This window comes from Crinia signifera, chromosome 3 (assembly GCF_055691185.1).
Source record: "Crinia signifera chromosome 3, ASM5569118v1, whole genome shotgun sequence".
Taxonomy (NCBI): domain Eukaryota; kingdom Metazoa; phylum Chordata; class Amphibia; order Anura; family Myobatrachidae; genus Crinia; species Crinia signifera.
The window spans coordinates 73,561,651-73,573,940 of record NC_139219.1 but is presented as its reverse complement, the minus strand read 5'-3'; the positions used below and the strand labels follow the sequence as shown (position 1 = coordinate 73,573,940).

The window sequence follows — 12,290 nt, the reverse complement described above, 5'->3', positions numbered from 1 at the left end:
TACCATTCGACTTGCCCTTGAAACTGGTGTAACAGATAAACCGGTGGCCAAACACTGTATGGAATTTGGACATCAGGTGGCAACCATCAAATCAATGCTCATCGACCACGTCCCTGCACCCCCAAGGGGTGGTGACAGAGTAAAGACCTTAAAACAACTGGAAGCACGATGGATATTTGATCTGGACACGGTAGCCCCAAGGGGCTTAAACGAAAATAATCCACTCAATTGTTTTCTCTGATACTCAAAAAAAAAAATTTTCAAAAATATTTTTTGGTGATCAATGGTGTTGAGATGAGGAGGATGGTACGGACCGTCAGTACATCCCCCCTAATTTGCTTTATCTATTTTTATGTACCTCTATGTACTTATTGTTAATCTGCAAAAAAAAATTCTCAAAAAATTTTTTCTCAATGATATATAAGTGGTTATACTCTAAGATAATACTCTTGGTTTACACTTCTATATGAAAATTTTTTTGTATAGACTCGAGTTTGAGTTATGTTGCATCTAGGCGAGAGCAACCAATTAAATTAATTCCTCTTGATAATATATCTAATGTACCAAGGTGAAAGAGTTGCATTGTATGGATTATAGAGAATCCACTTTTTTCTTTCTTTTTTTCTTGTACCTATAATAGACAAGTCCCCTATCACCTTCCTTTTTCCCTTTTTTTTTGTCTTTTTATAAAGACGATTTTTTATGAATAATGCCATTATGAAATATATATAATATGAGCATATTGTACTGTATGTCCTGGAATTGTCAACTGACACTGTCCCCTTTTCTCCTTGTATATAAGACACTGCATAAATTAATACAAACCGCTGGAACGCAAATAGCCAGCTGACACGCACGGCCATCTTTAAATTGTGCATCAGGAGATTTCTAGCTCCGTTTTTAGGGCTCAAGTGCGGCTATATACGTTTTTTCCTAATTATGTGCCTAGCGATATTCACATTTCTTGATACAAGTGCCTGCCTCATCTTTAAATTAGCTCCTGGCATCGAAAAACCCGGTGGAACGCACGGCCATTTTGTTTTTTAGTGAACTGCCGCGAATAGCCTATCACAGGGCACGCTGCTGTCACATGGTGCGCCCAGCATTGAGACTAACAGGCACCCGTACCAGCTGAATGCAGCTGAGTCAAATGCAATTAGAGAACAGTGCTTTATAAGGAACAAGGGGAAACAGTGTCAGTGTATCCTGACTCTTGTGCTGTGAAGACGTCAACTGCTGTGTGTCTTGAGAAAGGCCACCTGGTGGCCGAAACGTAGACCTACACCCTTTTCTTTGACTGGTAATGTACCAATAAATCTTTCATGATGAGACGCTGGTGAGTGCCTATATATACATATATATATACATATACACAAAGGACCAGGTATTCTCAGCTTTGCAAAGGTTAATAAGGGGATAATGGTTGCTGGTACAGCATAGACTCACAGACTAAGATGGCCGCGGACTCCTCCCTACCCTTATGATGTGCGACCGAGCCACACTTGTTATCAGGTGTCCAGGTGCAGGACAGGCAGATATAGTGTAATGCAACAGCCAGAAATACTAAGCCTGACAGAGGGTCAGGGACACCTTGAAAGCGGATCCAACGGTCAGGCAGCCCTCTGGACACTACAGGATCCCAAGATGGCGTCAGTGGTGGCCCAATCTTCAAGCAAGTAGCCAGCAAGCAGAGTCCACCAGGGATGCGCCCGGAGACTGGCACGTTGGAGAAGGAGCAGATCCAAATCACCAGGAGATGCAGTGGGCACAGCCGGAGAAGTGCTCCACCTCACACCACACTCCAAGATGGCGCCCGGAGATCAGCCCGACGGAGCCGGAGCAGGCCCAGCAGGAGAAATGAACCTCCCAGCCGCAGCAGGGGCACCGATAGGCGCAGAGTCCCGCAGCAGTGGCGCGCCCAGCCCCAGACAGGGCTGCAGACAGAGCCGTCGGGAGGGTGGGATCCAAAATGGCGCCCGGAAGATAGAGGCCGCAGCAGGCCACGCAGGACACACGGGACAGCCGCAAGCGACACAGGACAAGCAGGAGAGGCTCCGGAGGGTAAGTGAGAGGGGGCAGGAGGCTCACGATCAACGAGGCAGGATAAATCAGCAGGATGTTATCGGAGCCCACACACCACATGTCTATTCACGGATCTGGCCAAGCCACGCCCCCAAGCAATTTGGCTTCTAACAAAATATATCCTCTCCTTTGGCCCATACATTCCATCCAAGTTCTACATTTGTGGATGAGGAGGACCAATCAGGAGGCACAGAAAGACACTGCTACGAGTGATCTTTTTCTTTTCTTCCGGTAGGCATATCACTTTACTTCTAAGGATATTCACAATTCACGTTTTACACTGAAGGCGCACATGTCTACCACTGACTTTATTTTTGAACAGGTCATGTCAGAAAAACGTGGCCACCTGAGACGTTTTGCAGCCCCTTGTATTTTCTTACAGTGTTATTAATTTTGTTTATATGTAATTTTTAGTTGTACGCACCACATCATCATTTAATTTACATATAATGTATGTAGAATGCTCAGGAAGTGCAGGAATGGCAGTACAGGTTTTTTCTCGTCCCACGGTGGCCTTCGGAATCCTGTTCAGCGGCATCTCCAGGTCCCAGGGGAGCATTGCGTGAGTGCGCTGGTGGCATTATGCGCAATACACCCCTGGGACTGGAGATGCCGCTGAACAAGGTTCTGAAGGCCATGATGGACATCGGGAGACCTTCGGGGGCCCAAACAGTGGACCAGGTAAGTATGGAAAAAAAATCCCAGAATCCGTCAAAATCCCTTATCCAAAATGCTCATGTCCAGAGCATTTCAGATAAGGGATACCCAACCTGTATTGCGTTCTGTCAGTTCTGTACAAACCTTTCTATCCTGAAAACAGTATATGTCTGTGGCACATTTGATCTATTAAAGTCACCCATGCTGACAACTTAATGGAGGAGGGTGAGTTACTGTGTGCTCCTGTCCGTCCCCTGCAGAAACCTGGGTAATTGGACACATTTAAATATTCATTCCACACTGAAAACCTACTCTGATTGCAGTTAGCCTGTAAATTGCATTAAACATTTTATGATGGACCTCTTTCCAGCTGACACTGGAGTTTTGAACACTGGTTTCTATAAAAAATTGATATGGTTAGCTGTTCCTGACTTTTTTTTATCGATACGCCATTTCAAGGTTATAAGTAAAAAAAATTATATGGACTGCTATAAAGTATTACTAGCTTAAAGTTTAACTATAAAGAAAACTTTGCTGTCACTCACAATGCATAACTTTTGCCATACTTTACCGGTACATTGTTAAAGTTCCTGCTCACAGTAGAGAGAATAGACAGGGGGACAGCTTATGTACACCACACAACTGCACCAGTTTGAATGCCTACCTGTGCATTGCTAGCGACAGGAAGCACATTTGCAGATAATGGTGCATCCAGAAAGAGTATTGCCCTCCAGAATCCATTACTGTCGAAGGGGATACATATGGATGGCGGTGGTCAGAATACCAATGCCAGCATCCCGAAAGAGGGAATCTCGGCAGGGGTCCAGTATACTTATCTTCCTCCCGCCCTCTCCTACCCTCCCTGTTTGTACCTAGCCCTCGTTCCCCACTGCCTAAAAATGCTCCTGCTCTGAAGCCTACCCACTAAGCCCCCTTCTAAGTGCCTAACTCTTGATCCCCGCAACCTAACCCTAACCTTCCCCAATACCCCAGCGTAACATCACATACACCATGCTGCGGGGATCAAGAGTTAGGCACTTAGAAGGCGGGGTTAGGGGTATGCTGCAGGGCAGGAGTCTTCCAGTATCCCAGTGGTCTAGAAACATTACATCCCTATAAATATTAGCATTCTATTCCAAATTATTCTCTATACCAGGGGTAGCCAACTCCAGTCCTCGAGAGCTACCAACAGTTAACGTTTTCCATGTCTCCTTACTGAATCACAAGTGAAGTATTTAGCTGCACCTGTGGATCTTTTAAAATGTGTCAGTCAGTAATGAGTGCACTTGTGTGCCTGTGAGGTGAGCTGGAAAACGTGAACTGTTGGTAGCTTTCGAGGACTGGAGTTGGCTACCCCTGCTCTATACCTTCTAAGTAGGTAAGTTAGCTGAGTGTACAGGTAACCATTACTGAAATGTTTCAGGGATCCTGGTGGATAGGAAGAACTGCACACCCAAGGCTAGTAAGCTTTAGGGTTACGGCAACAGCTCACTTAATAGTGTTCCCGCTAGGCTGTTTTAGTGCGGTGCTGCGCCCTGTCTGATTTTTAAAGGGCAAAATGCACCCTGCCCCTCTAGCAGCGCCCTGCTAAAACAGCCTGCTGCCTGTCCCCGCTGGAAGCACGGGGAAGCCCAGTGCCACCGTAGATGCCCGGCGCTTCCCCCGCAGTGACTTTGGCGGGGCCATGCCCACCCTCTTTGGCAATGTCAGTGTGTTCGGCCAGCCTACTTTTGTGCTGGCGGCCGCTGGGCCCGCCACCTTTTGTGACATCTGCGGCTGGGCATGCCCCCTTTCGTGATGCCATGCCCCAGCCCGCCCCTTTTGTGACATCGGCGGCCCGGACCCGCCTACAACAGTGACGTCGGCGGGCCCAAAAAGTTGAAGTTGGAAATTTAAACAATTCTACATCTAATGGATTTTTTGTTTATCTGTTTTCCAGGATTTGCTGTTGGAAAAGCCAGTGACAGAATGGTAGCACTCCGAAAAGTATGTCATTTTAAGGTTTAAGGCATCTATCCTTTATCTTTTTTATTTCCGGCTTAATTACAAGGGCAATGTGGGATTACATTATAAAAGCTGAATTTTCAATGAAACCTGAATAAAGATGTGAAAATTAGCTGATAATTGTGGCCTAATGGAAATGAAAAACCTTTAATACACAAAGAAGGTGAAGCACATTAATTGTGGGCATGTATTCTTTGTCAAAGCAAAGCCTATATACACAGGAATAGCCAGTGTTTTTATGGATTTTTCTGTTTTAGACGCATTGCGCTAAAATAGGTTTTAGTGGTAGCCGTCAGACAATAAAATATCCTCTTTTTCATTCTTAGAAAATGTGACAGCTCTTTTGTGTGCAGTTCTAAGTAATCATGTGCTTCCCTCATACAGGCAAAGAACAGAGCTGTACAATACCTACATTACATAGAGCGCTACAACGATCACACAAGTAAGACTGGAGGGTTACTGGTATTTATGTATTTGTAGCGTACCTTATTTTTCTTTGCATTTTGTGTGTTAGTCGCATTGCAGGTGCAGCGAAAATCCCCTTTCATTGTACTAGAGATGGTAGTCAGTGACTTTAACTGTGCAGTAGTTAGTATTACACACGTACAGTTGTAGATGAAGTACAACAGAACTTGGCCTGGTTGAGAAGTCGCAGCTGCTCGCATCAAATCCCTTTTTGTACAGATTAAGGGCAGTATTCAATGCTTTTTGCGAGCTGTGACCGCAAGCAGTGCTGACTGCTCGCTGTCACAGCTCGCACGGTCAGTATTTAACTGACGCCCCCTTTACATACCGTTTCCACCTCACTGAATTTTTACAGCGATGTGGAAACGGCGTGTGCAGCTGCCAAAACAGCGAGGCTCACGGCTAAATGCAGCGGGCTCCTTGCAATAGCCGTAAGCCTCGCCGTTTGGTCAGAGGACAGCGAGGATTCCCCCGGAACATTGAATACAGTGAGCCGTCGCCACGGGGGTTAAACGGTGAGGGTCGCTTGTTTTCGGTGATCCTTGCCGTTTAACCACCTCACCAGCCGCTTTTGAGTATGGCCCTCAGTCTCAGTTGCACATAGGGTAGTCAATCAGCATTTTTCTCCCTTTTTTAATGGTGATTTGCCCTATAAAAATGGGGTGTTGATTTTTTTCGCCTAGGTGAAAAACGTTGACGTTTCGAAAAACAAGTTTCAGGCGAAATTGTGACTGTCTTCTCAACTGTTTGAGGCATTTTTCACCCGTGACTTCTCGCTACAAAAAAAATAGTGAAAAGGCATGGGTGGAAATGGCCACAATTGAATGGTCGGGCATCAAATTCTTTCAGTTTTTTTCGGGTATTTGAAAAAACAGAACTAATTGAATACCTCTATAGACGCCATCCCCAATGGGGATTTGTCACTTCCAGTTTCAGTTATGAGAATATGAACATTTTTAAGCAAAAAAAAAAATAGCTTGAAGTGGCTGGGTCACACAGGGCCTGGTGCGCGAGTAGAGCTATTTGACACGGTTATTATCTTCCTTCATAGTTGAATTTGTTAGTACAGGTTGAGTATCCCGTATCCGAATATCCGTTATACGAATTATTCCGAAAACCATACATTCCAGAAAGTGATTTTTTTTTTTTTTTGGGCTACAAACTCACTGGGGAGATTTGTAACAGCACTATTGAGGACATGATATGTAACTCGTACTATATATGTACAAGAAAATGATTACTTGGCATTCAAATTCAATATCTGAATCAAAATACACAAATTTTGTTTCATGTTTTGGAACCTTGTTTTTTGAACAAATGAAATATATTTGTGTGCATTTTATGTGGTTGATGTGTTTATACAGCATAAATGCAAGACACTTCTTAATACATCATTGAAATATTAAAATATTCCGAAATACGGAATAATCCGTTATCCAAAATTCTCCTGGTCCCAAGCATTTTGGATAAGGGATACTCAACCTGTAGTTGTTTTTTTTTTTTTTACATTTTAAGATGTTTTGCTGCATGCAAAAATGAAAAGATCCTGGATAAGTTTGCACAGATGTCTTCATTTAATACCATCCTTTTCAATAAAAGGATCAACATCAAATATGCAGCTGGCAAAATTGCAGCATGTGAGTCCTGTTATCGTTGCTCTAATAGGCGTGCTTGTTATCAGATGTTATCGAAGTGCAGAAAACCTTCTGTAGAGCTGTACCGTAGTTCCATGGACGGGTGACCAGCACCGATAGCCGTACCAATCACCTCACTCTTTTCTTCATTAAAAACTTAGGTCTCCAGGGTGCTTTCCTCCTGCCCCCTTCACTAATCCGCTTTCGATAGACACTAATTGTAATACAGTGTTGAAAGTAACTTGTCATTATATCTGCTTTCTTTAGTATACCAAGATATCAAAACAACGTTTAAGAGAACAACAATTAAAATGAGGAAACAAAATGCTGGTAAGTGGAATGGTTTTATTTCATGACTGCAACTGAAACCCTACGTGAATAAAGTGTTAGATTTGTAATGGGGACCAGTATAATGTAGATGTACCTCCCAAATATCCAATTTAGGTGGGACAGCTGTGAATTGCGGGCCCCGGAGCACCTGCCCTATCAGGACAGCTTGGGATCGGGCCGGTTGCTCTGCATAACAGGAGAAATGGAGTAAGACCGGGGATGTCCAGCTTTGGTCATGCTGACAGCATATGTGTGCAGTGCTTAAACTGGCAGTACTTTTATTAAGTTCTGAAACATGGCCATGCATTTGATGCATATCAGCAGCATCAATTTTTATTATTTCCCATATTGATTAACTTCTGAAGTACTGTACCTCTCTAAACCAGTGTAATGCTCCAACCATGTGCTTCCAAGTAAAATAACCTTTGTAGTCCTATTTCCAAGAACCCCTCTGTTCCTCAGATATGCTCCTCTTCCCCCCCCAAGCACCTCAGCAACATGTTGACTGGAACCTGACCAAACACCATGATCAATGCTTCTTTGTAAAGCTTCTCATTTTCAGCAACTCGGACTACTCCATATACAAATCATGTCGATAGGATTAAACATATAATTACAAGGCTCTGCATTGGAGTTAAAATATAAATACAGATTTTGAATGTACCCATAAACAAGTACAAGTTAAACAAAAAGACGTAAGAGTCCTAAAGACCTAGAAGGTACATTAGAATGTTGGTATATATAATGGTTATCCCCAGATATGTAGTGCCTTGTTTTGTCTCCATTGTCATATACAATGCGACTCTTTGGGCCCGTAGTGGCCAGATAGACGAAAACGTTATTAGCTTGGATGGATTGCACTGGGCTGTAAAACAATTCTGTGTGGGGTTGCTGGGGAAATTCTATTACAGCAAGCCATGCTTTACTGAACTAATATTCTTCTTTTAGTGTTCAACTATAATTGAAAAAACAAACTATAAGTACCACAACCATTTGTTACTAGCCAAAGAATATATTGATTTCCCTTCTGCAGCAAGGGGGAACACACTCTAGACACATTTTCATCTGAATGATCCTAAATAGGCTATTTATCACATTTTAATTTTCTCGATGGCTGAAATCTTTAATTTTACTTGCTGGATTTTCATTTTGTTTTTTTTCTTTTGAAATTGTTCATGTACTGTAAGTTTTTTGGTGTACGGTAGGGAACTTGGAGTTCTTGCAAATTGAACTATAATTTAATGCCAACGTTGCTTTTCAAGACATAAAATCAGTTTGCCTATTTGGGTTGCCACATTGAAAATCCGAGGGACAGCTGCTTTCATTCACTTTGTGCCGGACGGCCTCCTTTATTGCAGTTCTGGTGACATAGCGTCAACTGCTGTACGAGAAAAACAAACAAGCTGTGTTTTGTGTGTTGTTTATTTTACCTCATGTAATAGCCTATTATTGCGCTGGGAAAACGAAATGATGTTGATGCAAAAATGTTCTAGTCACATGGAAGTTCTTTTGTTTGACACAAAGGGGCGGATGTATTAAGACTGGTAAAGTGATAAAGCGGTGATAAAGTTGAATGTGATATTGCACCAGCCAATCAACTCCTAGCTGTCATTTTTCAAACACAGCTGATTAGCCGGTGCATTATCACCTTCCACTTTATCAATTTACCAGGCTTAATACATCTACCCCAATGTTTATTAGTTACTTTTGCACATGTTTCTACTCAAACTGGATAGAGTGATGGGAATCAGGGTTGAACATTGATTTTTATATAGATGGGTCCGCAGTACCCCAGCAGTGATTATATTTATCATGTATAGATTTCCCATGTGTGTAAATATTGAACCTATATGGTCGGTGTTAAAAAGGATGCAAAAATGCTAATGTACACATTTTAAGACCTGAAATTATAATGGCCATATAGTTTTTGTCGGATTACTTTCCTTCTGTGATTAAGATGTATTCCATTATCATTTTCACACGTAACCTTCAAGAACATTACGTTAACGATAAAACATTAAAATGTCATGTTTTTAAATAAGTTCTAAAACATTTGTGTTTACAGTGTGTTTTTGTCTTGCCCAGGTTATGGCCTTCACTGTCATAGAGCAATAATTACCATCTGCAAGTTAATTGGTATCAAAGATATGTACGCCAAGCTAAGTGGTTCCCATAATCTGCTTAACCTCACAACAGCGCTGTTTCAAGGGCTGGCACAGCAGGTATGTGGCAATTACTGTGTATTTTCACTGTTACTCTCTTACCCAGCAGTGCAACATCACTATGACCCTTGGCTTTATATGGGATGCATGGAATGTTGCGATACATACGGGTGACCGGCGTTGGGGATGCTGGCGTTCAGAATACCAATGCCGGCATCCCGATGGAAGGAATTCCGACAGGGGTCAGGTAAGTATACTTACCTTCTCTCTGCCCCTAAGCCACCACCCCTGCAGCCTAACCCTAACCCCCCTCTGTAGTCGATTCATAACCCTCCCTGCTATTGTGTAACCACTGTACCCCACCGCCTAAACCTAACCCCTGCCATGCACCCTCACTCTAACCCAAACCCCTCCACTGTAAGTCCTGCAGCAGTGCCTATACCTTACCTCCTTTCCTAACCCACCAGTATCCTCATTGATGGCGGTAGTCAGGGTGCTGGCATCAGAATTGTGAACGCTTGCATCCCCAACAGTAGGATATGCATGCCGAAATGTCCTCTGGTCCATGCCAATTAGTCAACGGTTTCCTTTCATTTTTAGTAAATTGCATTAGATAGCTGATGCTGGTAACAACACTTTTCCTGTACAGGTACCAGCGGCGAAGTTTCATTATTGTCCACCATTTTGTACTTTTTATGTTACTTACACTATTGCCTAATAATACAAATCGCAAATGTGAGACCTTTACAACCATTTTAGTAACAAATGGGTCCCAATTATTTAAATGTATCTATTAATCCTCTAAAGAGGTCCATAGGCCCCCAGGGGTGCTCTTGTTTATATTTTCTTATACATACAGTATACACTCCGATCTTCACCATGCTAATATATGAGGTGCTGTCGCTTCCATATATGGAGCGCACTAGACATGTACCATTTTCCATTGGACATTTTGTAGTATTGTGAAGTATAATGACCTAGTGCAAGGTTTAATTTTTTTGTGTGTAAAATATCCGACGTGTGTGTGTGTAAATAAACTTGCACAATGCTGTTCTAATGATAGTGCTCCTATTTAGAGCACTGTGGAGTGGGTTCTGGGGCCCATAATAAGGGTGTGATATAGCACACCGGCGGTCGGGATTCCGACAGTCATTTACCCGACGTCGGAATCCCAACTGCCCGGACTCAGACAGTGGGGCGAGTGCAATGAAGTCCCTTGCGGGCACAGTGGCTCGCTACACTCGCCACCTATTCTATTCTCCCTCTATGGGGTTGGGGACCCCCAGAGAATAGCCACTGCCTGTCGGGGTTTTAACAGTCGGGATTCCGACATCGTTGTAATGACTGTCGTAATCCCAACTGACGGTCAGTCATTCGGCACCCCGTAATAAAGGAATATTTGGACAATGCGTACTTTGGCAATGGAGCAAGGTGACCTGATCTGAAGAACCACATTTTCTTTGATGACTTGTGGATGACCGGGTGTGTGTGTTGTTTATTCGGAGAAGAGATGGCACCAGGATCCACATTGGGAAGAAGGCAAACCGACAGATATAATATGAGGCTCTAGGCCATATTGAAGGGCTGGTTACTAGTATACGCCTACTAGTGTGGTAACTAGTCTGCACATACATAACACGTGAACTCTGTGCGACTCAGTAGCGATGAGTTTCTATGTATGCAGTTTTCTTCATTACAGTGTGTCCTATTTGCAATGCAGAGGGAATAGGATGCACAAGCTTTTACTGGTGAAAATGATATGTGGCATGCCTATGTGCAATTGCAGCTGCATCTGCATTCAAAACGCTATGTTACTGGAAAACACTGTAATGATACAATGGGGTGTATTCAATGCTTTTTGTGAGCTTTGACCATGAGCAGTGCTGCCTGCACACGCCGTTTCCCCCTCGCTAGGTTTTTGTAGAAAAGGGGAACATGGTGAGCTTTTGGCTATGGACGATTTTGACTATGCGATTTCCCTTGAACTCCCCAAAGCCCAGAACCATACAGTCTTGACTATGGGTGATTTTTACTATTCTAGAACACTAGATTGTACACAGTCACAGTCAAAATTGGCTTGCCTCCACTGTATATTTGTTCTGACTATGCCAATCCTAAGGAGACTAAAATCACATTAGAAGCTCAAATGGCACCACGTGTATGTACATTCACATACTGTACAAGGGATTATATTTATGTTGCATAATTATATTATACTTTTCTAATTTGTCTTGTTTCTTTTAAAATAGGAAACTCATGAAGACCTAGCCAATAGGAAACGCTTACATGTTGTGGAGTTCAGAGAAGATCGTGGCCCTTTCCCCCAAATTGTAGCATCACCTCATGGTGCACTCTCAACCGTTCCAGAGCCTGAAGGAGAGATACCAGATACCAAACTAGACTGGGATGAAGTGAAACTAACCCAGGGATTAAAACGTTCCATCTGGGCCAATGTGAAAAGGACAATTTGGTGAAAGCAAGAATAAACATGTAATTCTTACGGAAACCACAATACCAAATACAAGCCATCTTCAATTTTTTCTTTCTTTTTTTTTTTTTTTTTTACCAAATGTAATGAAGCTGAGATATGTGTGTCCATTTCATAGCACACTTGGCAAACATGTGTGATATACCTGTAACAAGAAATAAAGCATTAGACCTAATAAAGAACAATACTTTCTTTGCCAGCATTGTTCTGCTTCAGTTCTTGTGGTGATTTGTAAGATACAGGGGGAGCTGTATCAAGTCCTGGAGAGAGATAGTTGGCAACCAATCTGCTTCTAAATGGCAGTTTTCAAACTAACATGAAAGGAGGTGATGGGTTCATGCTGTATCTCTATCAACATTTCCCCCATAACCAGCATTTACACCACATACGCTAAAACTTCGATCAGTCTGCTGAGTCTGAACTACCCTGCTTTTACCCAGTGGTAGATCTAGACTTTTCTTCTAGGGA

At 42.8% G+C, this 12,290-nt stretch overlaps 1 protein-coding gene across 1 annotated transcript in view; it reads left to right on the top strand.

Annotated features, from left to right (window-relative positions):
• Positions 1-12,021, top strand: part of MRPS5 (mitochondrial ribosomal protein S5) — a 115,017-nt gene extending 102,996 nt beyond the window's left edge. The window contains exons 7-11 of the mRNA XM_083176010.1: positions 4,679-4,725; positions 5,128-5,185; positions 7,110-7,172; positions 9,258-9,394; positions 11,584-12,021. Coding sequence (XP_083032136.1) covers positions 4,679-4,725; positions 5,128-5,185; positions 7,110-7,172; positions 9,258-9,394; positions 11,584-11,808 — 530 coding nt within the window. The 3' untranslated portion in view covers positions 11,809-12,021. The remainder of the gene's footprint in view (positions 1-4,678; positions 4,726-5,127; positions 5,186-7,109; positions 7,173-9,257; positions 9,395-11,583) is intronic.
• The last annotated feature ends 269 nt before the right edge of the window (positions 12,022-12,290 follow it).